At 47.6% G+C, this 14,338-nt stretch overlaps 1 protein-coding gene across 9 annotated transcripts in view; it reads left to right on the top strand.

Moving 5' to 3' along the window:
- The window catches only part of FHIP1B (FHF complex subunit HOOK interacting protein 1B), a 32,357-nt gene that overhangs the window by 9,784 nt on the left and 8,235 nt on the right, over positions 1 to 14,338 (top strand). The window contains exons 2-12 of one of the 9 annotated variants that reach the window (XM_045484301.1): positions 778 to 1,106; positions 1,233 to 1,871; positions 2,240 to 2,398; positions 2,588 to 2,674; positions 2,865 to 3,032; positions 6,581 to 6,660; positions 6,925 to 7,130; positions 7,514 to 8,293; positions 10,754 to 10,932; positions 11,090 to 11,252; positions 13,679 to 13,867. In XM_045484301.1, coding sequence (XP_045340257.1) covers positions 969 to 1,106; positions 1,233 to 1,871; positions 2,240 to 2,398; positions 2,588 to 2,674; positions 2,865 to 3,032; positions 6,581 to 6,660; positions 6,925 to 7,130; positions 7,514 to 8,293; positions 10,754 to 10,932; positions 11,090 to 11,252; positions 13,679 to 13,867 — 2,788 coding nt within the window. In that variant the 5' untranslated portion in view covers positions 778 to 968. Of the gene's footprint in view, positions 1 to 777; positions 1,107 to 1,232; positions 1,872 to 2,239; positions 2,399 to 2,587; positions 2,675 to 2,864; positions 3,066 to 6,580; positions 6,661 to 6,924; positions 7,131 to 7,513; positions 8,294 to 10,753; positions 10,956 to 11,089; positions 11,253 to 13,678; positions 14,202 to 14,338 lie in introns of those variants that run through there. The other 8 variants (XM_045484300.1, XM_045484299.1, XM_045484304.1 and 5 more) reach the window with 8 other exon arrangements.

The following is a 14,338-nucleotide window of genomic DNA, read 5'->3' as shown; positions in this document are numbered from 1 at the left end:
AAAACTGCTAAGAAGGAAGATTAGGAAGCTAGAGAGTGAAGGTGGGAAGATGTACTACTTAAATAGAATTAAGTAAGGCCTCTCTGAGGAGACAGCATTCGAAAAAAATGGAGTGATATGAACAATGTGAAGATCAGGGAAGAGCACTCCAAGCCCAGAGAATAGAGAGTATTCTAGAAGGCCTGCGTGAGCAAAGTATGAGTGAGGAGGAGGATGGTAGGAAGTTAATACAGATTAGATCATAGAGTACCCAGAGGCCAAGGTAAGGGATTTGGATTATTACTAATGTGATGGGAAGTCATTGGAGGGTATTCAAGAGAGGAGAAATGTAACATGTTAGGTTTTAAAAATATCACTCTGGTTACTTTGTGTAGAATAGACTGTCAGGGGAGGGGGAAACAAGACTGGAAGCATGGACACCAGATTGGAAGCTATTGCAATAGTAAGACATGCTTTGAGGGTATAGGTGATAGGGTTTGCTGATAAACTGGACATTGGAATTAAGGAAAAGGAGAAATAAGGATGATGGTCAAATTTTTGGCCTGAGTATGTAGGTGAATATTGGTATCAGTACTTGAGATGGAGAAAGCTGGAGGAGTGATAGGTTTGGTGGTAGGAATGAGTTCTGTTTTAAACACGTTATATTTAAGGTACTGTGTGTTTGCATATGTGCGTGGAATTTTCAGTGGATTGGTGGCTCTGAGTTCTTCCTGTTGGGGAGTGGAGAGAGGCAAACTCCTCTGTTGATTTCTTCCTTTCTCTCTGTCTTTGAATTAGATTTGCAGGTCTGGATTGGGCCGTGACCTCTGGGCTCGCTATTCCAGCCTGGTGTATCTTCTGGATCCATGGCCAGCTACTGGCTCCTGCAGACCGGATGAAGCAGACTAGAGACACAAGTGGAGAAAGCTGCCAGCTGGCAAATTCTCAGAGTGTGGCCCTCTGGCTACTGGCCCTGCCCAGCCTGCCTCATGGAGAGGATGAACTGGTTGAGCAGATTGGCCTCCCGGGGCCCTGGGCACCGTGTACCTCAGGGGTCCAGTCTGCAGGCCCCTGTCATGGCTGACCCTGAGACCTGCCTCATGGTCTTCAAGAATCACTGGTCCCAGGTAGGAGATTCTATACCAAATGGCCAATCCACTGGCTCCCTGAGTTCTCCTAACCTTCTGTTCACTCTCACCATCCCATTTAGTTATCATATCATCTTAGATTCCTTCTATCTTCTGTTTCTCCAGGTAGTGCGAATCCTGGAGCGGCAAGGCCCTCGGGCAGCTTCTGGGGGTGCAGATGATCTCAGTGCTGTACGCAACCACACTTACCAGATGTTGACACTGCTGGTAGAAGATCGTGTGGTCCCCTCAGCCCCCACGACCCCTGGGCCCTTGCTGGAGTTCGCTTTGCGTGAGGACCTGCTAACCCGTGTGTTGGTTTGGCAGCTTCAATGGGATGAGCTTGGGGATGGGGTTGAGGAACGGCGGGCTGAGCAACTGAAGCTGTTTGAGATGCTAGTGAGTGAAGCTCGCCAGCCACTGTTGCGACATGGTCCAGTTCGTGAGGCTCTGCTGACCTTGCTGGATGCCTGTGGCCGTCCTGTGCCCAGTAGCCCAGCACTGGATGAAGGCCTGGTGCTACTTCTCAGCCAGCTGTGTGTGTGTCTGGCCCGGGAACCTTCATTGCTCGAGTTCTTCCTGCAGCCACCTCCTGAGCCTGGAGCTGCCCCCCGCCTTCTCCTCTTTTCTCGCCTTGTTCCCTTCGTCCATCGGGAGGGCACGCTGGGCCAGCAGGCCCGTGATGCCCTACTCCTGCTCATGGCTCTGTCGGCCGGGAGTCCCACTGTGGGCCGCTACATTGCAGATCACTCTTACTTCTGCCCGGTCAGCACCTCCTGGGATGGGGGGTAGGGTATGGTGTATAGACACTAGACAGCACCTTGCTATCCAGAAGATGTGGAGGGGCTATGTAGTGGGTGCTTTTCCTTTAGGTGGTAGCCCCCTGGGTTTGAAAACAGTGCCTGGAGTTGGGGTGGTGATGAAACATGGGCTTAGGTGGACAGCATAGATACTAAGACTCTTCATGGACCAGTGTTCCCAGGTGATGTCCTGGCACATTGGATAACTAAATATCTGCTTGAGGAATAGTTCTTTCCCCTAGTCCCATCAAAACTCTGGGTTAATAGCTCCCCTGGTTCCCTTTTATGTATTGTCTGAGCTTTTGGTAACCTGTCCTTGGGGATGGCCCCCAGGTGCTGGCCACAGGGCTGAGTGCCCTGTACTCCTCACTGCCCCGCAAGATTGAGGTTCCAGGGGATGATTGGCACTGCCTGCGACGGGAGGATTGGCTGGGAGTGCCAGCCCTTGCGCTCTTCATGAGTTCCCTAGAATTCTGCAATGCAGTCATTCAGGTGGGATTGCACCTTCCCAGGAGGACTGGTTCTTGGTCATTCTGGGCAAATGGGGTGGGAAGGGGGCACATTCCCTGGAGTTCTGCTGTTCTGCCATCTTGGGGGTGGGGTGCCTGCTTGTACCATTCTATTCCCTTCCAGACAGTGGCCACCTCACATTCTTCCTCCTTCTCTGTTGTACCCCTACAGGTGGCTCACCCTTTGGTGCAGAAGCAGCTAGTTGATTATATCCATAATGGGTTCTTGGTGCCTGTCATGGGCCCTGCCCTGCATAAGGTGAGAGTTATGGGTGGCAAGGCTGAGGGGTGGTGACCCCAATGCCAGGACCAATGTGGGAAGTAGTGGGCTGGGTACTCTTCCCCTTTTCCCTATCTTCTCCTGGTTCCTCCTTAGAGCTCGGGGAAAATAACTTAGTACATGTGCAGGGAAGCCCTAAATTTCCAAACTTTCCCTCCCCTTCATCCAGACCTCTGTGGAGGAGATGATCGCCAGTACCGCCTATCTGGAGCTTTTCCTACGGAGTATCTCAGAGCCTGCTTTGCTCCGTACCTTCCTGCGATTCCTGCTGTTACACCGGCATGACACCCACACCATCCTTGACACCCTCGTTGCCCGTATTGGCAGCAACTCCCGGGTATGGCCCCTACCTCTGTCCTGGCTTACCTGGGTGAGCCATCTTCTCTCTCTGAACTTTGTTCTGGGAGGGTGTGCCTGCCCTTCTTTGGCCTTTGTCTCCAGCAGTCACTTCAAAGTTAGGTGGCATTTACTTTCCAGTATTAAACTTTTGACCACTTTGGGAGTAGCTCCCTTGCTTTTGTAATATATGAATCTAGAACACATTACTTTTTCTGGATAACTGGCTCCTCATCATGACTAGGGGTTTTGCCATTGTGCTGTACTTGCGATGTAGCATTGGCCTGGGGTTCTCTTCAGCTGTGTATTGTACTGTGGCCTGCTGTGGGTGACTGAGATCACTTCCCCAGGTTTTGTGTTTGCTTTGATAGGTGATCCAGCTGCTACTGGTATGCTTAGCTTTTTTCCCCTTTGGATTTGCCACATTTGAAGTGCTGTAACTTGGGGCACCCATCTCCCCACCTACCTACTTAAACATTCCTTCCTCCTGAACATTTTTACTGAATGTTTTACTTACTGTTTTCTCCTACTAAGGATAAGTGGTAAACAAGGTAGGCATAGTTGCTGGTGTCATGGAGCTTCCTTACTTTATACAAACCCATTAATAAAATAATTGAAAGTTGTGGTCACTGTTATGAAAAAACCAAACAGCTGTTTAGAAAATAATAAGGTGGTCGGAAACCTTTCTGAGGAGGTGACATTGAGCTAAGACCTAAAGGTCATGAGGGAGTTCACCTATTGAAGAACAAGTGGAAGAAGAGTCTGAGCAGAGGGTGCAGCATGCACAGTACATGAGATGGGGATGAGCGAGTGTATTTGAGGAAATAAAAGACCAGTAAGACTGGAGGTGTAGTGAGCAAGGGGGAGAAGGGAATGAGGTGACAGTAGAGAGGTAGGTAAGATTCAGTCATGCATGGCCTTGTAGACCATGGTAAGCAGTTTGGATTTTAATCAGTAGAAATATGTATGAAAGAGGAGTAAGTAGTTTCCAATAATAAAGACCAGAGTTTTTCTAGGGGAATAAAGCATTCATTTAGTCATGAACTTTATGCCATTTATTTAGCTCTGGAACCATTTTTTTGTTTCCTTCTTATAACAAATTGAAGTTCCCTAGGTCCTTGTATTTAAAATAGAAGTTCTCAGATTACTAAAGGTTCTGGAAAACTGTTGAAAATCATTCAGATACATTGAGATACCTGGTAGTAGGCCTCTTGGTAGGTGAGGTTTTGGGATAGCTGTTTTGTGTAGGTGAGGTTTTTGAATACTAAGGGTATGGATGAAGTATTCTACACTGACTTTGATTAGACCAGTGTTTCTGAACCAGGTGCACACTTCAGAATTTGAAAATGGCAACAGCTACAACAGTTTCTAGGCTCCCTGCCTTAGATTTCTTGGATTATAATATACAGGGCATGTGTATTTTTACAGTATTCCAAAAAGTACTTATGATACATGCCTGGGTTAATTAGGAATTATTGTCTAAAATCAATAGGAAATAGATGTCAAAGCTTTAATTTTACAAAGATACCAGTTTCGCATTATGCTAAAGTTAGACCATGGTCTTTTATCTATTCAGCCTGATGGAATGTCCTCTTCGTGTTTTGAGACAGTTAATTTCCTTCTTGAGGTTGATTTTTTTTTTTTTTTTTTCCCTATGTTGGGCTATCTCCATGTTCCTTTTGTCTTAATCTTATCCTCACTTCTTTGACTCTCTCTCATTGTCTTTAGTCTTCAGCATTTAATTTTATTAGTCTTGCATTTGGTCCTCTCGTCTCAAGAGCCTTCATGTTTTTGGGGTATTTCTTCTTGTTTCCTGCTTCTTGGAGGACAAGATTGTTTCTGATTTCAGGATGCTGGGGCTTTCCTTTCTACTGTTTGGCCTTTTTTAGTCTTGATTCTGCTGCCCTGACTTTGAACTTCTTTAAGCTTTTCTTTTGTGGCTTCAAGTGAATCATGCTGGCTAGTCAGTCTCTGTGCCTGTTTTAGTTTCCCATTGCTGTCATAACAAATCACCACAAACATAGTGGCTTAAAACACACAAATTTATTATCTTACAGTTCTGTAGGTCATACGTCTGACACAGATCTCACTAGGCTAAAATCAAAATGTTTTCAGGGCTGTGTTCCTTTCTGGAGTCTCTAGGAGTGGATCTGTTTCCTTGCTCAGTAGCGTTGCTGGTAGAATTTATTTCATTGCAGTTCTAGGACTGAGATTCCCATTTTCTTGCTGGCTGTCAGCTGAGGACCATTCCCAGATTCTAGAGGCCAACCAAATTCCTTGGTTTGTAGCCCCCTTCTTTCATCCTCAGAGCCATCAATGGTGGATCAAGTCCCTCTCAAGCTTCAGATATCTTTTTGACCCAGCTGGTGAGGGTCCTGTGCTTTTAAGGACTCAAGTGATTTGATTGTGCCTTCCTGGATAATCCATGCTACTCTCCCCACCTCAAATTTCATAACCATAATCATATCTGCAAAGTACCTTTTGTCATGTAGGGTAAAATACTTACAGGTTATGGAGATTAGGACCTGGACATCTTTGGGGCACCATTTTTCTACCTACGTCACAACCTTTCAGTGAGTGTGAATGTTTTCATTGCTAGTTAAAATGGTTATTTAGGGTAAATCTGAACATCCTTGCAAATATCCAAATATGTGAACTGATATCTCATCTCTTTCCCACTGCAGTTGGCTTTTAATCTTCCCACATTTATTTAGTAAATGATGAGCATCTAGACTGTGCAGTGTGCCCTGGCCTAAGACCCAATAGTCATCTTCAGGGAGCTCTAGGTATACTTGCCATAAGGGAAGTAGAGAGAAAGTGCTGTGGGGATTCAAAGGAGTGAGGGAGTGCTTACTTGTGTCTGTTGTCTTCCACTCTCTTCGCCTAGCCAGAGAAGAACCACCCTTCTTATTTTCTAAAACAAATGGTTTCCTCTATTCTGGACCCACCTATTTTTTCCTTTTCCTGTCAGCTGTGCTTGAGCTTTTCTTTCTTCTACCTTCTTAGAGATACATCAGTGTTGGAGAGGTGACTCAGACTCCATGTTCACAGCCCCGCCCACTTCCCAGCTGGGATTCTTCCAGGTTCCCTCTGGTTTCTTGTTGGTAGGCATTTAGTTACTGTGCAGCCGCAGTCTCTGCTGACAGGCATTCACTTAGTTATCATATTGTTGTTGTCTCCTGTTAGTCATTCACTCAGTCCCAGTATTTCCTAGGGTCTTTCTTCATGGGTATTCATTCCATTAAGTACTACTGGAATCTCTGCTGACAGGGGTATGTAACCAGAGAGTCTGCTGACATGTGTATTGTCTGTAGAAATACAGAACGTGACACATGGTTCATTCCTATCTGTGAATAGTGAGGTCTTGCCTACAAAGATCATGTGATCATTTATTTAATATGCAAATGATCATTATGTGCCAGGCCCTATGCACATGCTACTCTAGGAGTGGTTGGTTGGGCCTGGGGCTGGGGGGTTCCCATTTGGTAAACATCTTGGTGGGTAGAGAGCTCTTATGGTGACTCCCTCCCTCCTCCCCCACCCCCCCAGCTCTGCATGGTCTCTCTGAGTCTCTTCAGGACCCTACTGAACCTCAGCTGTGAGGATGTCCTGCTGCAGCTGGTTCTCAGGTACCTGTGGGGGCAGGGCTGAGGGATGGCTGATCCTGAACTCTCAAGGCCTTGTGCATTGCTGGGGCGATGGGTTGTATTGGGGTTGCTCATGTGGAGCATGGCTTAGCCATGTAGTTCCATTGGCCTGGCTTAGCCATGTGTTTCTATTGGCCTGATGTTCTTGGAGCCTGTCTTGGCCATGTAGTTCCATTGGCCTGATGTTCTCCCAAGCCCTGTCCTTCCTTTCTGATCTATCCTGTGCTCCTTTTTCTGCTTTCCCAGGTATCTTGTCCCGTGTAACCATGTGATGCTGAGCCAGAAGCCAGCTGTACGTGATGTGGACCTATATGGACGAGCTGCAGACAAGTTTCTCTCCCTTATCCCACGCTGTTGTCGGCATCGTGCCCCTAGCCCACCCCGTCCAGAGCATGCCTCATGGGCACGAGGTGGGCCTAGCAGAGAGGCAGGGAGAAGGGAGGACACAACGGGTATGGCCTGGGTTCTGGGGAGCCTAGCAAGAAGGTGGGGTTTGGGTGCGGGGAGGGAGATGGCCATGAGTGGGATTTTCATCTTTGGGGAGGTTGATGCCTTAAATCCACCAAAGAAATTTAGCTTCTGAGCAAAGCTGTTCCTCTTCTTCATTCCAGTCATGTATTGTTTCTATTTTCCATTGTTTCTTTGGTATTGGGGGTGGTGAGAGGGGGTGGTGGATGCAGAAAAGCTTAATTTGGAGGGTGGAGAATCAGCTGCCTAAATAGGTCACATTTCTTTGCTGCTTCACTGCCTTCTCTCTTAGTCTCCCTAGGTGCCTTATTCCTCCTCCTGGCCCTCTGTCTCTTTGATTCCTCTTATGTTTTTTTTCCCTCTGTAGGCCCTGGAAGCCCAAGTGTTGACTCCTCTTCTGTGGTGACAGTGCCCCGGCCCTCCACACCATCTCGTCTGGCCCTCTTCCTGCGACAGCAGAGTCTGGGTGGCTCGGAATCCCCAGCTCCAGCCCCTCGCTCACCAGGGCTTGCTGCATCCCCAGCCTCCAGCCCTGGCCGACGGCCCAGCCCTGTGGAGGAGCCTGGTGAGCTGGAAGACAATTACCTGGAGTATCTGCGTGAGGCGCGCCGTGGTGTGGACCGGTGTGTCCGAGCCTGCCGTACCTGGTCTGCCCCCTATGATGGCGAGCGGCCCCCTCCTGAGCCTAGTCCTGTTGGCTCCCGGACTAAGAAACGCAGCCTACTGCCTGAGGAGGACAGGGACAATGTGGGGGAAGGGGAGGAGGAAGAGCTGGGGAGTGGAGGGCTTTCTGGGGGTACGGGGGAGGGCCCTGGCCACCTGCCCCCTCCCCAGCTCAATGGGGTGCCAGGACCATGGCCTGAGGGGGCCAAGAAGGTTCGTCGGGTGCCTCAGGAGGGGGCTGGGGAACTGCCAGAGAGCACCTCCGAGGGCATGGCAGGACTAGAGGGCTTTGGGCAGGAGCTCCGGGAACTGGAGGTGGCATTGAGCAATGGGGGGGCTGGCTCAGAACCCCTGCTAGAGCCTCCACTACCTCTTGAGGAGGAGGAGGCCTATGAGAGCTTCACCTGTCCCCCTGAGCCCCCCGGCCCCTTCCTCAGCAGCCCTTTGCGGACGTTCAACCAGCTGCCAAGCCAGCCCTTCACTGGTAAGCTACTTAGCCTAGGCCTTCCCCTTTGTATACTCTTTGCATGTATTCAACATGTTTGTGCTGATTTCTGAGACTTCTTTTCCATGTCATTTCCATGTACTTGCCTAGCTCCTCATCCATTTTGCTTGGATCCCTTCCAGATACATGTCATACTTGGGTCTCTGTGTCTGTCTATATGTCTTCCATGCTTGTGCTGGTTTGAGTATTAATTTATGTCTGAGCCTTGTATGTTCTATGTGCATGTTCCTCCTCTTCCCCAGTCTGGCCATTTCCTGAGATTGTGATCAGGATGTGTTTGGTGTTTCCTGGTAAATCACAGCAATATATCTGAACAATACATATGGAGGACATATGTGGTGTTCTGTATGAGAGGCATCTGTAAGCCATGCTGTTCCATGCTGTTCCTACCCATATATTTGTCTGGGTGTTGGATCTCCTATCAACTTTTCTGTGACCTAGGATCATCTCTTCTGGCGTTCTTCCCCCTACTCTGCCCTGGCCTCCTTTCTTCTCCTAGTCTCTTTAGAGAAGGACTCAATTTCAGGTTTTTCCTGTTTTCTGTCCTTGTACCTTGTTGGTTGCTGTAATTACCCAGTAAGACTTTCTTACAGACTCATCATTAGTAGTAAGGACTGAAGAAGATAGAGTGAAATGCCTCTTTGAGGGCAAATGACAAAAGTGTAGCTCTCATCTCCCCAACTGAGCTCTTTTGGTCTTTCTAAAGACCCTGGAGTTAGACTTGACCTGAGTGACTGGGCTAACTCCTCTTTGTTTTTATTTGAGATCCAGCTTTACCATCCCAGCTCTTATCTGGTTCTTATCCTTACTCCCCACCTCACTCTAGGGGGAAAACAAACAAACAAAATACACCACCTCTGAGCAGCAGTGTCTAGACACACCTTGAGTTAGTGTCCCTTCATATCATTGACGCGTGTAAACCACTTACTGTGATGCTGGTACCTTGGGAGAACTCAGCACGTGGTAGCTTTTTACTAGGATTGTCATCTTTTGGCTGCAAGGCAGATATAAGTTGACCAAGGTATACGCCCATCTTCTGGTTGTTTGTAGTCAATTATTGTGCCTTGAGCAGTACATGTCCTAACTGGGCCTGGGATATGCTGCCATCCTGCTTGCATAGCATCAAGGCTTCTGCTCTAAAGTCACGACAACTCCGTCTTGCAGACTACAGAAAATGTGTTTCCATTTATTTAAGCTTTGCTTCTTCCTGCTCAGTACCATTAGAAGGTGGTATGCAGGTTTTACCACATTCTTGAAACATTAATTGAAGCTGTGTCCCTTTTCTTCTTTGTAAACTCTTCTGAGCTTTTTGAATTTTCTCATGTAAGAAAGTCCCAGGAAATGAGAGAAACAGAAGGACAGAGTTATGGGGTGTCTTAGGACCCTGTTAAGCTAGAGTTGTATGGAGCTAAGGCCAGTCACGTGCATTTGGAGTGGAGAATGTTCTAGGATCTTTTTTGGAATTCATTGCCTCTTTCCCTTTGTTGCTCTCCTGTCTCAGTTCATGGTGCCGTTCTTAGGTTTAATCCCTTTCCCTTACAGATCACTGGTCAGACAGACTGATGGCTCTAGAGTCCTCCTGCTGGTGATCTGGCTCAGTTGAGGTCACTTCTCCCAGTAGATCATTCTAATCCCTTCTGTTATCCTCTCACCCAGCAAAGAGTCTGTTCTGAGTCAGTTTTCTCTGGCTCTGAACTAAACTTTTTTCTATAAATTCTCTTCTACCTTCTTGGTTCCCAGTTCCTGAACAGAGCTGATTTCTTCTTTGGGGCTCCCAGAGATTTCTTCCCTGTCTTTTAAGTTGGCCTTCGTAGTTACCTTTGTCTTTGTTACAGTTCATTCTTGCTTTCTTTCTGATCCAGGTGTAGTGTTATCCTCTGTCTTGTGTGTAACCTGATTCTTCTTTTGGTCCTAATCACTTTCTTGCTTGTTCTTTCTTTTGTTATGTCTCTTGGGTGAAACTTTTTAAAATACTGAGAGACATTATGTAATGTATAGTTATTACTGAAAACTTATAATTTGTTACATCTTGGGCTAACTGCTTTATAGGAATATTTCTTTGATCCTTTTAATAACCCTGTGAGGTGGGTATATTTTATTTTGTTAAGTAGGACACTATGCTTAGAGAATTTTGATTCATCCAGCAGCTTAACTAGTAAAGGATAAAGCTGGAATTTGAAACCAGGTCTGTCTGACTCCAGAGCCTATGATCTGGCTCTTCATCCTGAATGTAAAGCTGGCATGTGGACTTTTGGGTCCACATTGTATCTACCATTTCATCTCTTCCAGAGTAGGTGATCACAGGATACTTAAATATAGCCCAGACACTGACGTACAAATGATTTTCATCTAGTGGCGGGGGGGTCTCTCGGTTTTGGGAGGAATGCGTGTGATGTGCATTGTGTTCAGGCCTTGTATCCTTGTGCCCAACCTCCCCAGGCCCCTTCATGGCTGTGCTCTTTGCCAAACTCGAGAACATGCTGCAGAACTCCGTCTATGTCAACTTCCTGCTGACGGGGCTGGTGGCCCAGCTGGCCTGTCACCCCCAGCCCCTGCTCCGCTCTTTCCTGCTCAACACCAACATGGTCTTCCAGCCCAGTGTCAAGTCCCTGCTGCAGGTGTGCGATGCATGCATGCATGGGTGCGTCCAGGCTCCATGGTGGGCCAGGCCCGAAGCTGGAGTGACCCTGGGGGGGCTGGGAACAGGCCCAGTGGGATTAGAAAGGACCGTCAGTGTAGAGCCACACAGAAATGTCATGAAGTTGTGCTTCATAGGTGCTGGGTTCTGTGAAGAATAAAATTGAGAGCTTTGCGGCCTCCCAGGAGGACTTCCCAGCACTGCTATCCAAAGCCAAGAAGTACCTCATTGCCCGTGGCAAGTTGGACTGGGCCGAGGGCCCTGCAGCAGGACCTACCCCCCGCCGCTCCGATCCCCTAGGTGAGGCCTACCCCACCACTCCAGTCCTCTTCCTACTTTCCCTAGATAGCTAATTAGCCCAGGTTAATCGAACTCTTATTAAGGGTGAAACCTTGTGCCATGAACTGAGGAGTTGTAGAAAATTGAGTCTTGATGTTTGTCCTGTGGCTTCTGGTCACAGGATAAAATACAGTTGTGTCCTCTAAGAGCCAAATCAGCAGCACTAGCAAAAACTGCTGAAGTAGTAAGACAGGCAAGGGGACAGAGTAGTCTCTAGGTTGAGGTATTGTTACAGCTTGGGAACAGGAATGGCATTTGACATGGTTCTTGAGATAGATAAGACTTGGGTAGCCAAAGGAGTGGGATGGCTTTTTTCTTTTGTCCAGGCAACAGCACGAACTATTTTGTTGAAACGGGATTTGGAAGGTGGTGAAACAGTTGGCAATAAGGCTGGAAAGATGTGGCCAGAGTTCAGATTAGGTTCTCAGATTAGGAGTTTGACTGGGTAGAAGTTGTGATCTTTTGGGCAGTGAGAACCCACTGGAGGATCTTAGATATGAGAGTGGAGAGATAAGCATATTAGTTCATGTGCTAAGTGAATTGGAGCCAGGAGAAAATAGAGTCAGGAGGCTTCTCCTGAAATGCATCTGTGACCTGCAAGGCTTGAATTAGAATAGTGGGAACAGGAAGGAAGAATTTGATAACATGGAAATGAGAAGGAAGTCTCGGCAGAGTTTGGTGAATGGTTGTGAGGCACAAGGAGGAAGGAAGAGTTCAATGTGACCATGCAGTTTTAAATCTAGATCTTCCATCTGCAAGTGTCTGAGCATTTGCTGTATGTACTAGCCATTGTCTTTGGTACAGGCTATCAGGGAGGTATAAGATGAGACCTCTGCTTTTAAAGAGCTGACAGTCAGTCTGGAGAGTGACTAGAGAAATGTCATAACTGGGAAAGCAAGGTCCCAAAGGTGGTGGAATAGTGGGATCCATTGCACCAGGAAAGGATTAACTTTGGGCAGGAAAAGATTTTTTTTCCTCCTTTTGAGGCAAATGAGGATAGATCAAAGGAGGAAGTGATATGTACCCATGGAGTTGTGAGGTGTGGAGGGAAAAGTCAGGAACTTGAAGTCCTTTATTTGCTAATCAAAGTAGGAAGGAAAATAATATGCTAAGAGCAAGAGAGCAGGGGTGAGATGGAGGTATGAGAGATGTGGGTTGGGAAGACAGTACCAGAACGGTTATTATCGTTCCTTAGCATGATTTCCTCATGTGAATATGTCTTATTTCCATAGTGCTAGTATTGTGTTCACTGTAGAATAAATAAGAGTCTAAGCCCTTGAGCTCACAGATTACTGTATGAGATAGAAGACCTATATATAAACTAGAAACAAGTTATTACAGTACAGTAGGATAAAGGCAGTGACATGGGAAGTCAGTGGAGGGCAAATCAGAGGTTTTTCAGAGGGGTGGGGATAATAAGATTAGGCCAAGGATGATGAAAACAGTGGGGAGAGCAAAATTAAGACCTAGAAGGCTACAAAAGCATGAAAGAAGCCTGGAGGGTTCCAGGAAGAGCAGATCTCTGTGGGCACAAAAGCAGGAGTGGGTGTAAAGAGTTTGGAGAAGGGGTTAGAGGGGGCATGTGAGCCTGGTTGTGAAGGGTTCTGAATGCCGTATTTAGTTGGCCTGTACAGAGTACCTCTCTAGCCAGTATTAGAGATAGAGAGTGGGAACTGTAACATGATCTAGAGACTAGATCCCTAGAATCTAGGCCCTAGAGATGGGACAAAGATCCAGAGACAGGAATCTAGGAAGAAAATTAGGAGAGACAGCAGTGTTTTAAATGGTTCCTTTGAGTCTAAAGTGAGGTGAAGTTTGTCTGGCCATGTGAAGTTGCCTAAACTGACATGAGGTGGGAGTAGGCTTTGGTGGATCTAGGAGAGAGACTGGTGGTTGGCGAAGTGATGGCACAGGAAATCAGATTCTGGAGGGATAGTGGAGTATGATGGAAGTGGTAAAGCCCCTGGACTGTGATTGGATATACGCCCTGTAGGTGTTGAAGGAGTAGAGGCTGTGGGTCCTGTGTTATAGATAGTTCAGGAGCATAAGGTAAGCCTGTGTTATGGACTGAGGAGAAATAGCTTAGTGATGGTAGAATAGCGATTGGAAAGGGAGGAGCAGTTAGAGAGTCCCTCAGGGTGAGAGGGCATGGAGAAGGGGTCTTGGTTGGGAATGAAGCAGTTGTGTTGACTGACCCGAGAAGACTAAGGGTGATGGTTGGCTTGGTGGGGAGGCTGGATGGAGGGAAAAATGCTGGGCAGGCAGCATTTTGGTTTTAGAGTCCTAGTCCAGATTACTGTGAACCCAGGGAGGGGGGCATCTCTCAGACCGAGAGAGCATGCCTTACCCCAGCACCTTCACGATCCCTGATACCCATTTATTCCCAGTGAAGAGCCGGAGGCCATCCTTGGGGGAGTTGCTCCTGCGGCATGCACACAGTCCAACCAGGGCCCGGCAGGCGGCACAGTTGGTTCTTCAGCCTGGGAGAGACGGCGCAGGACTTGGCCTAGGTGGGGGCTCCCCTGGGGCTTCAACTCCGGTTCTACCCCCTCGGGGTGGGGCCCCTGAGCGCCAAGGTGAGGCTCTGCGAGTCAAGAATGCTGTCTACTGTGCAGTCATTTTCCCTGAATTTCTCAAGGAGTTGGCTGCCATTTCCCAGGCCCATGCTGTCACCTCGCCTTTCTTGTTGGATACTTCAGAGGAGGGATCTGGTCCTCCTGTCTCAGGCTTCGGGCCCCTCAATCCTTAACTTTCTTCCATGGACAATCAGGGCCTCCAGTGGCCTGGGCTGGGGCCGGGGTATAGGCTCCTTTTTATGTTTGGAGGCAGTGGTAAGAGGACTTTTTAATTTATTTCTGATGAATGTTTTATGGAGAACTTGTTGCAATATGTATAAAAGGGAAATCTCTATTCTCTGCTCATTCTTCTTTCCCACCCTTTTTCTCTGGGGCTGGGGCCCCAGGAAGGTTGTACATAAATAGGAGGTCAGGGGTATTTTCTCTCTCATGAGGACATTGGTTTTAAGGTTTTAAGGTGCTTCTTACACC

The sequence above is a fragment of the Leopardus geoffroyi genome, chromosome D1 (genome assembly GCF_018350155.1).
Source record: "Leopardus geoffroyi isolate Oge1 chromosome D1, O.geoffroyi_Oge1_pat1.0, whole genome shotgun sequence".
Lineage (NCBI taxonomy): Eukaryota > Metazoa > Chordata > Mammalia > Carnivora > Felidae > Leopardus > Leopardus geoffroyi.
The sequence above is the reverse complement of the archived record's forward strand: the minus strand, read 5'-3'. Positions and strand labels throughout refer to the sequence as shown.